The 17,381-nt window shown below is 37.7% G+C and overlaps 1 protein-coding gene across 2 annotated transcripts in view; it reads right to left on the reverse strand.

The window, feature by feature from the left end:
• The window catches only part of ZNF423 (zinc finger protein 423), a 246,657-nt gene that overhangs the window by 20,899 nt on the left and 208,377 nt on the right, over nucleotides 1-17,381 (reverse strand). For both annotated transcript variants that reach the window (XM_018565746.1, XM_018565745.1), the window contains exons 6-7: nucleotides 8,828-8,959; nucleotides 4,194-4,309 (exon numbers count right to left, since the gene is read on the reverse strand). In XM_018565746.1, the coding sequence (XP_018421248.1) occupies nucleotides 4,194-4,309; nucleotides 8,828-8,959 (248 nt within the window). The remainder of the gene's footprint in view (nucleotides 1-4,193; nucleotides 4,310-8,827; nucleotides 8,960-17,381) is intronic.

Raw genomic sequence — 17,381 nt, forward strand, 5'->3', positions numbered from 1 at the left:
TCTTCCCTTTGAAAGCAGCATTAGCAAATTCAAGTTAATGTATTGTTCTTCATGAAGTGGGTACGATTTTATGCCACATTTGACCTAATTAGTGCACAGCTTTTACCATGTATCAAATGCCATTGTGTTTGTTACAATGCAAACTACTGGCATAATGTCAGACAAGTGTCCCAGCATATTACACACTGGAAAAGATTCAACACGTAGAGTTTATGTCTCGCACTTTCCAGAAATGCTGTTTTCTGCATTTCTATTGCAAGCTCTGTGGTCTTGTCACACAAAAAAAGTAAGGTGGCCATTCATCTAATTTAATAGAACTACAGAATCTACATCAACAAATAGGCTGTAAGAAAACCTAGTGTTTTACTTGTCGGACTCCGCTCTGAAAAGCCACACCGACTCCAGAGTGCGTACATGCATCTCCGCTTCCTGCCTGTTGGTAAATAGATATTTTTTTTTGTCCTGCAAAGTATACAGGGAAAGAGATTCACCCTCAATTAACATGGTATATTCGATAAACATCAACCATCATAATAATTCAGCTGCCATCCAGCCAGATGCTTATTAACACGGGTGAGAAGTCAGTCATTTAAAATAATTCTAAATTAAATTATAGTACCGAAACAAGATTTTACATAATCAATAAATATGCACAGAGCTAAAAGTACTAACTAAAAATAAATGTGTAAAAATGAGCAATAACTCATATGAGTGATATTAAAAAACAAAAATTATGTTTAAAGATAGATATATAAACTGCAAAAAAACGATGTTCAAGCACATTATGAATCAGAAGTGATAATCGATAGCAACCAGATTATTAACAACTTTCTATAAAGTGCAAACTAACATCAGTAAGTGGTAACCAATAGCAGGCAGGAGCAGTGAGTTTAGTGCCCCTTTCCCATTTACACCATGGCGTTTAGACGTGCGTATTTGTGGGCGCTGTAAAGCGCAGCACAAAATATACTATGTATTCCTATGGCCCCTGTCCACAAATACGCACCCCATTTATGTGTGCCTGTCACTGGAAAAAGTACATGAGCTTTTTTTTATGGCAGATCAGTGCGATTTGTCTCTATGGACTTAATAGGAAAAACACTTGTAAACGCTCAACAACTATTTTGCACACATTTTACGCGCATTTCCCAATTAAATTAATATGTCAAAATCTGCTCACAAAAAAAATGTGCAACTTATATACACGCCATAAAAAGCACGCAATCTGCACTGGAATGCTGTCACCGAGGTGAGAATGAAGCCTTAGTGGTTTGCACTGTGATGCAGCGTTACTACCTAGTGTTTTAGGGTATCATATTCTATGCTGAGAACACGATGTTTGAGTCTCATTTGGTTGTATTATTTGATGACCTCATGTATGTAGACAAGAAATAGGTTCAATTTACTGAGAATATTAATGATTTGTGTTAAAAATGATGTTTCAATGTTGAAAGCTGCTTCTGGATGAGTGAATGCAGCAGAGTGCCAAATCTCCTGCGAGAATAGCTAACACAGGACTCACTCATATGGATTAGTACCAAATAAGAGGAGAAACATGTGAGGTGAACAGAGACACTTTTTGCTCTGGGAGCAATCAATGCACCTTATCTGTATTGGACTGATGCACAAATGATTTACACTGACTTGATCTAATTCTTAAAACTGTACCTGCTGTACAGATGTCAACTGAAAAACAAAAAAGGCTTTAAAACAGACCCCAGGGAAGCATTACTGTGCAAAGGATGGAAAACCTGGCAGATATTTTAAAATAATGGGATCAGATATTAATTTTAATAACCCTGAAACTTATACTGTACACAAATAATTGACTTTACAATAAAAAGAAATCAAAGATTAAAATGTGGAAACCAGGCACAGTTAAGCTGTACAGTGGAAATGTGGTGAGTTCTGATGCACTGACTTTTTAGAATGCTTGAGGTCATTTATGCGAGCAGTAATGGGATATGTGTTCATATGCATCACTGGCCTTGTAGGAAGGATGCAAATGTTGTTGGATAAACATCAACGTAACATACTTCTCTCAAAGTCTACCGTTAAAACCAAGGCAACAGAGAAATATATTCATATGGGGGTGCTGTTTCTCTAACTGCAGTTTTTGGTTTGACTACTGAAAGGATCAACATACACTAAATGGAGCTTATATAAAGAGCTGTAAGAATATTTACAGATATTTTTTTATTTATTACAGGTTTATATAGCACCGACAATTTAAGCAGCACTTAACATAGTCGCACATTGATATCAATCCCTTCCCCTTAAGGAGCTTACAATCTAAGGTCACTATCTCACATGTATATATACGAGGGCCAATTAAGACAGGAGCCAATTAACCTTCCAGCAGGACTTTGGAGTGTGGGAGGAAACCCACGCAAGCACAAAGACAAAGTTAAAAATGCATAAGCATCATAATCCTTACTTAGTAGGGTCTTCAAAAGGACTACTGACGAGGCCCTAAATGAATGGCCAAGTAGCAAATAGTTTGGGCAGCTCAGAAATACACATCTGTGTGCCTGGGAATTTTGACCTAAAAAAACCCCCAAAACTGCCAGAGCCATAATTCCTGCTGTTATTTGTTACACCAAACATATAAGAAGATACCAAGCAATTAAGACTCCAAACACACAAGGTCCAGAAGGTTAAGACACATAAGACCTCCTAAGAGAAATATACACAAGATCTATATCATATTAGGTATCTAGCAAGTCCTAATGTCATTCTATTAAACATATGTTGGTAGTGGGATTGTGAAACCTTGTCAGATGCAATTATGTGTGTACCCAGCATATTTTTTTCACCATATCCCTTGGACCCTTTGATTGGGTGGCGTTGGCTCTGTGACACAGTTTCTAGAGACCAGAAAGAAAAAAAACTGCTGCATTTGGCAGCTGCAGGTCCTATTTTACCATAGAATCGACTAAACATTACCGACTGTGACTGCTTGCAACATCAGATTGGACTTTATCCTCCAGTTATTTGAACTATGCACAGTATCAATATCAGGTGGGCTCCACTCAAGTATGCTTTCACTTGTAAACATCATTTATTTTACTGTTGCTTAGATCTGCATTGTAATGTATTTTCTGTAAACATTTCCTACACCATTTTTTTCCCTAGTTATAAACAATATTAAAAAATTGTTACAAAAAGGAGGCTCAGAAGAGATTCTTACTTTACTGGTTAGCACGATCACGTGGTGACCAATGGCCACTCGCCATTGCAAGCATTATGTTGCTATGCAGCCTCTGGGACTGTGTAATGAATTTTCAAGGGACAGGAGCACTAAACCAGCTGTCATGAATGGTATACTTGCAGCTAAGTGCAGCAGGGACTATAGGGTGAGGAGGCTGTTGTGAGTTAGTTTGCCTTTTTAATTTTTGTAAACCGAAGAGCCACTCCATACAGTTGTAGGAAAGTATATAAGTATAACAAATGTAAGTAAGTGACAAAAATTGCAGAACGGTTTTCAGGCTAAACACCTCAAAGGATACACACACTACATGTGTTTGTACCCACGATAAATGGCAATGGCATTTACAGGACACAGCGGGTTTTTGAAGTATCAGCTACTTGTTTAAAATAGTAGTTATAAAGATATATTATTTCTACCGTACTTACCACACATTTCTTTCAAATCTAATACCAAGAACAGAACTGTAATATACTGCAGCTTACCAACTTCTAGATGTGGTGGTGGTGCATTAGTTTTCTTTCCTCACACCTGGTTATCCTGTCAGTAACACACTTCTTGCCTTAGGGTGACACTAACTCATAATACTGTATATTCAGTATAAAAGCAGCAGCATTGTTACCCTAGGACAGGAATTGGCTTGGAACTATGGAATACCTTTTCTCCAGAATATTTGGAAAGATATTTTGCAGTCCAGAGATAGCTGGGAACAAAGCTAACTAATAACAGTCAGCAATGGCAGATAATTCATATGGGAGCAAATAAGGGAACTTAATTTTCAGGGTTACATATATTACATATCCTTTAACAATCCTCACTGTCCCCAAAAATCTCCTGCAGTCACATCTACTAAATATAACAGTGGGACTAATAAATACAAAAACAAATACAAATACATTTCCAACTTACTTCTTATTTAGAAAATAGATTGGGATAGGCACACAATAAAATTCTCAAAAAAAGTTCACAATTATTAAAGTTTTACCTGAAGCTCCGTCTGAAAGAAGAACTTCTGCGGGCATTGGGAACAGTCATAGATTTTATCCTCTTGCCCATGGACTGCAAATATATGCTGTTGTAGCTTATTTGCCTGAACAAAAACTAAACAGAAAAGTGAGGATTAGACATAATATCTAGTACAGCAGTATAAATGAATAACATTTAGTAAAAATAAAGTCTGAAAATAGTCAGTGCTCAAAGCATTAGGCCTTGTTCACACCAAATGCAGAGCAGATCTGCTTGAGTTTCTGCACACACAGTGCAGTGGGTTGTGCAGCATTTTTGCCGCGTTTTTGATGTGTTCCGGGCCGTTTTTGGTTTTAAAAAAAAGTTATTTTTTCCGTTTAAAATGGGCTTTCAGTGCGTTCCAGGGTATTTGCATGCGTTTTTGATGCGTTTGCATGCGTTCCAGAGCAGGTAAGATAGGGCCTGCTGTAGTTTTTTACCTGCTCTGGAACGGAACGCTGCAATGTGATTTGGAGCTAAAAATACCATTGGAATACATTGGACGCAGTTTTGCTCCGTTCTGTAACGCGCTGTGTGTGAACAAGGCCTTAGTGTTTCCATAATGTTCCAAGTTATTTGTGTCTGATAAAGGAAACTCAAACAGACTGAGGCTGATTTACAAAACAATTTTTTAAATGATATGGAAATGTTCATACAATAAATTGTGTGAATAGGCACTTTATCCAATTATCAAATTATGTGCAGCTGAAATGAGTATACATTAAGCAAACGTATCAAATGATTGGGTAATTGAATCCTCATACAATTTATTGTGTCAAAATTCCCAAATCCTTCAGTAAATTAGCCTCAACAAATAAACCTACCCATCCTTCAAGCATTAAAATGCTGAGAATTGGTTTTCTACCCAGCAATTTTAAAACTTTGGTAACAAATGTATGTATGTAGCATCTATTACTTGATTTATTTTAAGTCCATATAGGACTTTGAGTGGAGCTACCCCACATTCTAAGTGTAGAATGCAAATATTTCACAAAAGGGAGCAGAAGTGCAGTTATCTTAATGCCGGTCAAAACCACCTCTCTCTAAGAGTCCATTCAGGGTGGCTGCGGATCAGCACGGTTACAGGCGCCAATTTCAAAAGGGAGGTTAGGGGAGTTTTTAGATTACTTTTAGCACTGAAACGCAATAAAAAATGCCCAAAACCATACTGATCAGCGCAATTCCATTGAAAGCGGTATGGAAACCGCACTGATCAGCATGGCAAAAAAGGGTCAGGGAGCAATGCGGGTGTGTGTCTGTGGGGGGGGGGTTACGGATCACACTGTCGAACCACCCTGGTGTGAACGGGGCCTGAAGACATCATGTGACCGGGAAGGAGGTGGCTATACGCACTTATTAGTGTTCATCATTCCTGAAAGAGGAAGAAAGGCAGTACCCATGAATACATTGTTGCATGATTATTGCCAGCGGTTCTTTAACCCCTTCGTGACGGGAGACGTACACTGTACGTCCAGCCACAAAGGGACCAAATGACTTGTAAATAACAGTAATGTCTCCCTACCCTCCTTCTCAGGGATACCTCTGCGCTATCCATGGTTTTCCTTCGGCCCTCAACCACACGAGAAACGGCCGTATCTGGCAGCTCCCAGGAAGGACAGGTGCTGCATGTGATTAGTACATAGCCTCTGTCTTTCTCTATGGGACTACGCAGCCATACGCCACCCTATGCTGACCCCAAATGCAGGTCCATACGGGTGCAGGTGTCCCGGCCCGGACGCAGACAGGCTCCATCCGGTCAGCGTACGGACACCCGCACGGACCGGGTTGTTCGTGCCGGCCGTTTCTCGTGTGAATGAGGCCTTGCTCTAGTTGAAAACTCAAAATATCTTAATTTGTGGTGTAATGAGCTCATCATGTCTAATGAAACAAAAAACTCACAGATGGGGTCATTAGAGAATTTCCTAAGCTAAGGAATAATGTGCTAAAAACTTCTACTAACATGTCAGAGGCACAGGTATTCAAAGCCTATGAGGCACTATACCTCACTACACCCTATTTGATAAATCCCCGTTCACTGATCTCTATTGTCAGTACAGGTGTCCGTAACCATGGACACCTAAAGAATGCTGGAGGCTGTGAGAAAGTTATCTTGTGGATATGATAATGTCAGTTAAAAAAGAATTATGTAGATTATGCAAGAATTTAAAAGAGAAGTGCTGCAGCTGTTACACAAAAACTCCACCAGTGACACCTGACCATTCATGCAACCACTGATCGGTCACCTCTCAGTCTAATCTTCTCTCCTCAATTGCAGCGTGGTTCCCCATGGTCAGTTGATAAAGCATTTTTTTAAATGTTTGGCTTTACTTCTCTTTTAAATGTGTCCTACCAATACAAAAACATCCTAAGAATGATTGTGGGTGACTTCACAATATAGTCAAATTATTACAGGAGAAACCAAGACCATAAAACATGTTAAAAACATGCTACAGCTTGCGGTATACGGAGACCGCCGCAGCCAGGATGGATCCCGACATTACTGTCGAGATCCACCCAGCTGCGTGAGTGACAATGGGCTCTGTCTATCTAGAGGCACCCCCCTCCTAGTCAGCGCTAGAGGATCGGAGCAGGGAGGGGGGAATGATCGAGAAGTGAGCAAGCGATGGCATGTGTTTGCTCACTTCCCGATCTATTGAGCCAACATGTGACAGTTTCAGTCTTTAAATGTGGGTTTTTATAGGTCTTTTGTGGGCCTTTACATATAGGTAAATGCTGCATAACTTAACCACATGCAGCATATCAATTTAAACACTGGCCAACTATAAGTAGAAGAGTTTAACGCAACTGGCCAAACACTGCCTGATTTTATTGGTGATGTACACAATCTGTAAATTTTGAGTAATACCTAGCTATTGTACGAGATAAGAATTGATCACTTAACAAATCAGCTGGAAGTAACACTTGCAGTGTTGGTTGAAGGCATGTTCCTTACTGTAAAGGGTGAGATTCTTTCATTATGCATAGACTGAAAAAAATGTTTCTCAAGTTTGAATAAAAAGCTGTAGTTGATTAAGTTGCTTGACATTTTTATTTTTAGTAAAACACAGCAGAGATAGGCTTTATTATGGTGAATTACCTCCTTAAAGTGTATTTCCACTTTTGAAGCCAAAGTGGGATAACCTATTTGTTACATTTTTGTATACTGATCTATCCAAACTAAATCGGTTGCTAATGTAACTGCTTGTTGACAATTATCTTCTTGATTTCTTAGTGCTGCAAATGAGAAGTGCAAATAAATGGTTTAATCTATCAGATTTACAAATGATCTAAATATAAGATAGATCGGGCGTAGAATGATATTCTTAAAATGTGCATATACCAGTAGATTTTCAATCAAACATTCATATTAAAAATCTCATCAGAACATTTGATAATGGCATCAAAAACCACCAAATGCCATTTGAAGTTTCATTTGATTTTAACATTCGACTTTGGAATGGATGGTTCTCCGAACAAAAACCCCATTCACTGTTAGAAATTTGTTTGTTTGCGAACATTTTTTTATCCTGCTCCTTCGATATTTTTCATTACTATAGTCAAAATCGATCACCAATTTACCCCAATAAGTATTAGAAATGACTAGCTTAGTGTGCAGTTTCAGCATTTCCTGGAATGAATGAACTCCCATTCAAACGTCATCCCGACAAAGACAATCAAGATGGCTAAATAGGGTTTAGCTCCCCTTTTCAATAACTATACAAGGTTCATATTATAGTATCGATTTATAAAAAAAAACAAAATGCATAGTTAGTGAAACAGCAGTTGTGAGAATGGGGTAAAATTGTATGTTCTTAATGCTATTTTCTCTTCTGGTCAAATGGCCGAGAAACATAGGAAATAAACACATCTTAGTAACAAGATACATGAAACCATTGCTACTAGCAAAAATGGCAATTGTATGCTAATTCCCTTCAGCATTCTCTAGAATTATTACATTGTATCTTGTTACCAAGAGGTATTTATTTCCTATGATCTCAGCTCCATACAGTGGCCATAATGCGGTAATAACTTTAAGAATGTTTTATTTTGCCCCATTCTCACAACAGCTTATTAATTTGCACACAACAAACATACATGCAGTTTTGTTGCATGAATAGCTATGCAATAGTTTTTAAAAAACAGACCCCACAAGTGTTCAAGTTCGACACAAGTAATGCTTAGTTCAGGTCAAATACCCAACTACCACCAATAAATATGCCTTGATGGAAACATTCCAAACATACCATAAAAGAGTGGTAGAAAGGTTCATTATTACTAACTATACCCATGTAGAACAGGACAGTAAATTTAATTTGTCAAAAGAAAAGGGGTCACGTCACAGAGGTGTAACCTCCTTCAGGGTTAAAAGTGTTAACAGGGATATTGTATGATGCATTAACACTACAAAGTCCTAGGTGCCGGTGATAATAAGCTGGCAAGTTAAACACTTGGAAAATAATTCCATGCATTTGCCTGCTCATTAAAAGTTAATTTGTTAGCAATTCATGTATCTAATTAAATGATCCTGAAGATACCGTTCCAGCTAGCAATAAAGTCAGATCATCAACCATTTAATTATGATTCAGGCCTGGCACAATAAAATTGTGGACTTACCTGTAAAACAAACAGGGCATTTGAATGTTCCTCCCATTCCTTCAAAGCTGTGTTCAATCAGGTGACACAAAAGCTTTGCCGGAGAGTCAAACATCTGGTTGCACAGCTTGCACTCGTGATTGATTCCTTCCTCTGCAAGGTTCAAATGATACACACTTGTTAGCGACACAGTAGATTAGTATCTGAAATGCAGCATTCGGCTCCAAAGCACAAACATTCAACTTTATTCACTTGGAAATCTGTACCATGAACAGTATATCTTTATGATTTAAATTCTTCAACCATTAGGAGAAAGATATTTAAAGATTTGGCTTTGCCATTATCTGATGGGAATGCAATGGTACCAAATATTTTTTAAGTCATAGACTAGGGCGACATGGGCATTTTAGTTGCATGTTAGCCAAGAGATATAAATCCTTGACAACTGCCTCAGTTGAAACGAATGCATTGCAAATAAAACAAGTCTATGTTGAAAACTGGTGGTGGTTAAAACATGCAGATTTACTATACAGCACAGGCAAACAAGTACATTTTCTGCCCATTGTTCTCTTTCAGAACATATTCAGCAGTATTGATTTGATTCAGTTACATATACCAAACATGTCATACAGTTTTTATAGTACAAAGAATAGGCCAATATGCCCCATAGGAGATTACACTTTCCAGCAGTTATACAGGCACAAATTATGGTTAGCCTGGGCTGATGGAAGGAAAATTAAAAAAAAGGTAGAGGTATTGTATATACAAACATTAGTATAAAGAACTAGTGGAACCTACGTAATGTACACCTGAATGGCAAAGCAATAATATATACTGCTAACCAATGCCCAGGGTACACACAAACAAATATTTGAAGCTTTGTACTTACCAATACTTGCAAGTGATTTTTTTTTTAAAGAAAGAAACCCCAGACAAAAAAGTATGTTTCTGTTTTGGACTGAATGGGGTTAGGAAAAGTGTTTTACACATTATTGCTGGATATATCACCTGAGGAGATACACGATTATGTTTTTTTCCCAGGGACAATGGTCCCCAGTAATGGAACTGAGGCGAAAATACTATTTTTTTTTTTGTAGACTCTGCTAATATGAAATCATCTCGCATTTATTAAACAAACTTTTTTGTTTTTTCTAACAATGTGTTTTTCATCTTTTTGATTGAGTGAGGCACTAGTGATGCTACATCACTAGTGCCTCACAGATGCATCCTGGGAAGGCTACAGCACCAGTGTCCTTCGGGGAAACCTCATCTGTAAATTGCATAATCTTTCTTAATTTCGAGGGAAAGGCATCTTTTCCCCCTCAGATAATGTGCACTGTCACATGTTCCAGGAGGCAGAGCCAGAGTTCCAGGAGTAAAGTGAGATGGATTCATCCACCCTTAGTGAAAATGGCTACCGTGAGGAAAATAAAAATATGGTATGCAAACAATAAAAAGCCTGCATTATCTGTTTTTAAGTTGCCATTACTAAACATTTCTAAAGGTTATCTTGCTATTTTTAAGATAATCCGGAAAAGAGAACATTTGACTCCAATTCGACTTTAATAAGTAAAGGGGGAGTGCAATTGACCTTTAAGTGTCATGTGAGGAGGTATGGTTGTAAGATAATGGAAAAATATAGAAAAAAATTAATATAACTTAACACAAATTATACATGCACTAACTATATGGAAATCTGAGTGGACATAATTCTTTCAGGCAATTAAACTGGGGTTTACCATACTTGATAAATAATCAATTTAAAATTGTAGCAGAAGCACACTGCTAAAGTAATCTGACCCTTAGATTATTTATATTACAAAGCTTGATAGCGTTCATTTTGGTTGAGTACTTCCCATAGAACCTCCTACTAACTCTCTTAATTGCAGAGATGGATGCATGATGGATATGATAATAAAAATGATGACAAAATCAGGTCTGTAGCAGTAATGTATTTAGAGCAATATATTTTTTTACATAAAAAATGTACACTCAAATGTTGGGAATACTTATATTTTACAGACAAACTGCAGAATTCTGAAGACTTTCTCTTTACTCCTAAGGAATATACAATTCTGCCAGAAGTCTTTTTCCATTGCAAGAAAAAAAAATACTCATAAATCAATAAGTGATCTTAAACTAAATTATTGGATAGAAATATAATTTTCAAAAACTAATCCTAAATATGCACAATCCAATAAGACTTGCATGTGTGGATTTTAAGACATCTCGTCTCAGAGAGCTTTGTGAAGAAAAAGAATGGACACACATTGGACACGCATTTCACAAAGGAAGGCTACTGAATTATTTATGAACACATAGGTGCCTATGACATCCTAACACATCCCTTATTTTCTTCTAGTGACAAGGCAGTGTCAGAGATAATGTGATGGCTGCTTCCAAGAACAAGGAAGGCACTAATGTTTATTATGGGTGTCTACCTATTTGCATTATGTCGAGCTCGAAAATTAATGGGATTCGTATTTAAAACAAATTTTTACCACTTATCAGCAGTTGTCATTTGCACTAATTAGGTAACCGTATTAGGTATAGAAAATACTAATGAAAGAGACACACACACACTCTTTTTATAAGCCAATGTTTCACTTGCCATAGGTGAATTGTTGACCTGACAAAAAAACCCTGTTAGAAACCTCTTTTGTAAAAATCAGTCCAAAATGTATTCCTTTAGCAAATATAGCCACATGCTCTTAAAAATAATTATTATTCAAAACGAATACAGACCCATAATATTCTGAGGCACTGCACAAATGACACACTGAGAAGGTTGAGTAATATAGATAATACTACTACATAAAATATTACCACTGACATGTACATAATGCTGTATAGCAAAACATGGAACACAATAGGAAGCTATAGAAGGAGACAGAACCCTGCCGCAATGAGATCACAATGAGGAAATAGTGTGTGTGTGCATGTCGGGGGTGTCTTCTCCGTATAGTAAATAACTTACATTTAATCATTTTAGTTATGAATTTGGTATGGCAGGATGCATTACAAATATCTTATTTTTTTATGTCTATTATTTTCTAGTGGTCCAGTGGCATATAAATCTAAAGCAAAATGTGCATGGTTAAATGTTAGATCATATAATCTGATTTAGGCACATTGCACACTTTTGTGTATTTCTCCAAATCCAATCACTAAGAGTTCATTCTCCTGACTCCAGTTAACCCTTCATTGTTAAACTACCAAGCAAATTAAACCTGATCCATTAGCACTGACTGATGCCGATACGATTATCTTTAAAAGAAGGAAATCAAATGGATAGCAGTGTAATAAGCATTCATTTTCCACTTCACTACACAAAAAAATAATAGGATGTGCTCTTGTTTAAAACAAGCAGGCCTGCTGGATTCTGTCAGGCTGAAACTATGTCAGGCCAAAAGAGGCAGAGAGAGAGCTTTGTGCACAAGTATCATGGGGAGATGATAGTATCCTGTAATGTTCTCACTACCTACTTTTGTCTGCAAAAGCATTTGATCCTTGACAGACAACTACTTATTTCCATAAAGGCCTAGAAGGGAGGGGGCAGAGATACGAATCAGAGCCAATTATGTGAATACCGAAGGTGAAACCTGGGCGGTGTCTTGAGATGTCAAAGGCAGGAATTTGTATAATTTTTTTGAGTCACATAATTTAGTACCCGTTAGTGAGGCATTGACCTTGCTGCACTGTCTACACAATACTCATTTTTCAAATGCTTTCTGTTGGCATGTGCTACTGCACTGAATGCATTTACATACTAGCTGTCCTATAGCCTAGAAAAATATATTGTCCACAATGCTAATATTCTGCATATCAAGTGGCATAACATAAAACTATCAAATAGACCTTTGCCTACACACGTCTTGCGGAAGACATTTAAAGACTGGGAGGGAAAACAAAAACATGGCTTCCTTTGGGGGTTTTTTTTTGATCCATGGAAATCTGTCACAAAGCACAGATGCATTCAACATTTCTTACAATATTAGGGGCTGTGTCAATTACAGCAGCCTCCTGGTGAGCATGCAGTGTAATTAATAATAAGTATTTAGCTGATGCACCAATTGCTTTTCTAAATGTGTCAGTGTACAGCCCACTAATGGCTGGGAAAATAGAAATGATCAGAAAACCAAAATTCACACTTGTTGCCGAGTTCTACAGTAGTTTTCACAAAAGACTGACAATTTTTAACCAGGGTTCACACATTTCTTCAATTAAATCAATTTAAAAAAAACTTATGTGGAACTTGTGTTAAAGTTATATTGCACTAGCACAACAAGGCTCCTATGTACTCCTATGGGTCATTATTGTTGCTGCTAGATTACTGCGTTACAATTTACCCATTCTGGGTCTATACACAAAGAATCAAATGTTTGGCAGAGTAGGTCAAAAGTATGCCCTGCTTTTCAAAGGGTTGGTTCCAGGTGTATCAAGAGTGTGTGAACTTCCTCTTTTAGCCCCTGACATTTTTTGTGTCTGATCTTTCTCTTTGGATACTTTGTTGTCTGCAAAATCATTACTGTGAGCCTAAGGAGATTCTGAACTAGGTCCACGCTACATAATCTCCTCATGAATTCACTTTCGAGCACTGCAGAATATAATTAAGTTGCCTCTTTCTAAGGTCCCTGAGGTGTCCACATTGTAATGTGAGGTATGCTGGTGGCAGAAAAATGGATAATGGCCATTAGTACAAGCAGATGTTTGCCATGGACCCGACCTCCTCCCTGGCACATTGCTCCAGTCACAAGTGATCCCTTACAGTTAAATGTTCTGGTTCTCTTAATGGGAAACCCAAATTCCATACCAGTGTGATTACCACCTCTTATTTTTTTGACCTCATGCTAGTGCATCCAGACTCATTGAGGATCCTACTTTTACTGAATAACAGGGCACACAGGGTAATATAGACAGGATCTCCCTGCATTTTTTGAGGTCCTGCTACAAGGAGGAAATACAGTACTTGCATTGGTGATCCATAATGCCTCCTAACATTAGTAGACAGTAGACCCACATAATCATCCACTAATTGCTGGGGGGATGATGACTATCCACGTGAAGAATAGAAGTTTGATTTCTGGTCTATTAATTCTCAGGCAAAGCAGCGTTACTGAAATGTGACCAACCCTAATAAGAATAGCGCAAACAATGTTTTCAGGTTTGGGGATTGCCTCGATAAAAAGGCAGTTGTGTAGATGGCCGCGTTATGTGCAGGCACCTTTTGGTTTTACCGGTTCATATAAAATTGAACCTCTTTTAGTAACATGTTTGATTTAAATGATAATTGATTTGTTAAAGTAATTTCAGTAGCTCCTCTTTACAGAAAGTTTTAGCAGACAAAAAAAATTGCAACAGAAGAGAGTTTTTTAAAAAGCAGAATGCTAATTTACAGGTACATAAATATTAATCACATTTAGTTAGATTGATATAAACACAAAACACATTGACCATTGTGTTAAAGAACAGGTATACTATTAGCTATACAAATAAATTATTCCAAAAAGTATTCCAAATCTCTGTCAAGTGTCAAGAAAACAAGGAGCACTTGACAAATACCATTGTGGCAATCAACACAAGTTGTGCATAGAACTTAAAACATTCTGGGGGGGAAAAATATTTCTGTAAAGTCCTAATTGTACAAAATAAGATTTGTCTAAATAATCTTGCTACTACTGAAAACAAAAGGCAATATACAAACAAAAATCCTTACAACAAAAGCATGTATTTAAAAAAAGAAAGGTAAAGTTTTTACAGTCTACAGCAACTCAGCAGATTCTACCCATCTGTTGTCTAGCGCAAATTAAAAAGATAACCATCTCCCTATGAGAACTACCTCCACTTCTCAACTTTTCTTTCCCCTAGTTATTTTTTTTTTTTAAAGCATGCCATGGTATTTGTTTTTAAGCAGCGAACAGGTACTACTAACCTACATTACACGTATTAGGAGCACATCTTCGCTACACATTAAACGGAACATTAGCATACCATCAAAACTACATCAGACCAAACAATGCGTTTAGAAATCATATAAGACGTTACTTTTGAATGAACCAGTTTTCTAAATCATGTGTCTGATATTACGCTAGTGTATCTCCAAAAAGCACACAGGTGAATAAATCATGGCGCTGAAAATCTATTTTTTTCTTCTTTTTGTTCTCTGTGCTGTGTTTGTGCTTGGGAAATCCTTGTTTTCCCTGTTTATTTCTGTATCACCAAATCCTTTTGCTGCCCTATATTTCTGCTCCCACCTCCTTTCTAATTAATCCATGAGGAAAAGTCTGAGCTCCCTTCATTTATTTCCCGAGAGGTTGTGTTCCGATGTGTGTCAGGCAAAAACGGGACTATCAACCAGCTCCTAGGGGCTCCGAAAGCACAAATGAGGTCTCCGAGTCCTACCTTGACACAGAGGGGACAAAGATGCTTATCAAAACAGCTCTCTGACAATGAAGCACACTGGGGTTCTCAAAGGCTTGGGATTGATGGTACGGACAGTAGGTTTATCACCCAGGGAGCATTCCAAAACTCTCCAGGGTTTGCATTAGGTCAGTTGCCATGGAAACACTGAAAGAAATCAACCTCGTAACTGACCCTTCTCTCATTTTTTTTTTTTATTCTTGGGCCACTTGGGGCCAAAGCTATACTTCCACAGAAAAATAATCTGGTCACATATTAAAGCTAAGAGGAGGGAGTTATAGGGCGAGTGTGGGACAGAGCAAGGCTAATACCACCTATATATCCTGGGTGAAAGCTGGCATCTGTCATAGTAAATGTAGCACTCTGGGAATAACGAAAACAAAGTTCAAACCAAAGTGTTAAAATGAACATTTGACAATTTGTTTCAAATTAACCTGTAGAAATGGAGGCTTGCAGAAAGAAAATATCTAATGTGTGGGGAAAATCAAAAGAAAACAGTTACAGGTTACCATGACCATTTAGAAAGAAACTTACCTAAATTTGTATTATATGTGCGATGGCAAACCACAGTGATTTAGGTAATAATTTCATAAATTATTAACTAGTTTGGTGTGATATAGATAAGTAGGTAACACAGCTGCAAAGAGTAATGGAGTTTGAAATACTTTTAAGTTGCTTATTATATGCTTAAAATATATGTTATCTTAAATATAAATAGATTTTAATTTATATTGATGCGCACACTGTCCTTCCTTCTGGAGGGTCGCTACTTTAGTCCTCTATGGTCCCTGTGTGTGTTGTAGAGTAGCCACCACTCCAAGCTCACTGCCATGATAAGACTACAACCTCAATACAAATTAGTAAACTAGATGCGTGATTGTAGTCCATCACAGGAGTGAACTTGGAGCGGTGGCTAATTTACAACACACAGGGGCCATGGGGAACAAAAGTAGCCAGAAGGAAGGACAGTGTTGGCATGAATTCAGTCATGATTTGAGGATCTACAGCTAAGAGATACACAAATGATACATTTTTGTTAATAGTTAGGGAACTTGAATGCATTTGTATCTGTATTTCCTGAGCATGCACGATTTACTGAAAAGTGAACTTGGATTCAAACAGCTAGAGGTTAAAGGAGTCTAGACCTCAGTATAGCCCTAAAGTGCACAAATAAAAAAAAAAAAGCCAATGCAGTGTGACTGTGGTACCAGAATGCTTCTTCAATAATGTTTCAGGAGTACTACTCTCCCTGCAGCTCTGCAGAAAACTGCAGCTCATCGTTGACCCACAATATAAGACACAATTGCCACATTTTTCTAAAGTCATTGTCTTGAAAAAGGACTCATTAGCTGCTGTTAGAGGGTCCGATGAGTTCTTGCGTGCTGTCAGGTAACCTGGAGACCAATTATATATAAAGTAAGCATGCTGCAGAGTCTGATCAGTCCCTCTGCCAGCACATATATCAAATTGTAACAAATCATGCATTTTTGGCATTTGCATTCAAGCATCCATCCTTGGAGTTATAAGATAAAAAGGCTCCCCAAAAATATCCAACATCTATTGATTTAGGTGAGGTGTTAAATATTTAATACTGCCAACAAAAAGAAAGAAACTTTATGTAGCATAACTATCGTTAAAAATAAAAATAATTATTATTAAGGATTATAAACACTTGTTATGAAATCTCATCAATTCTATCCAGGCAAGTAGACACAAGTACACGATTCAATTTAGTGTGCATGAAAGATTTTAGCCATTTTTATGAAATCCTGTTGAGTTTGTTTATGTGATTCAGCACACTATCAATGACGTCCTCCTCCCTGGCGTTTTTTTTCAGCGCTACGTTTGGTCTGACAACAGATAATTGTCAGCATCTCTTGCTCTGTGCATCTGGAGACTTGCTAGTGGAGATATTTTCTGGAGGTTTGGCTGGATTTGACAGGATCAGAGCCTCCTTTTGAGTTTTGAAACAGTAGGTGGCAGGATCTCACTGATCCTCTGTGACAAGCACTCGTTTTGTTGTGCCAGTTACGCAAGTCGACAGTGATGCCCTTTTTAAAGCCACCATTAGCCACAAAAATAGCAACCCGTTCATCTCCCTTAGGGACCCAGGTGCACAGAATGAGGACGACACCAGTACAAATCATGCATGGCC

This window comes from Nanorana parkeri, unplaced genomic scaffold (assembly GCF_000935625.1).
Source record: "Nanorana parkeri isolate BGI_ZX_2015 unplaced genomic scaffold, ASM93562v1 scaffold883, whole genome shotgun sequence".
Lineage (NCBI taxonomy): Eukaryota > Metazoa > Chordata > Amphibia > Anura > Dicroglossidae > Nanorana > Nanorana parkeri.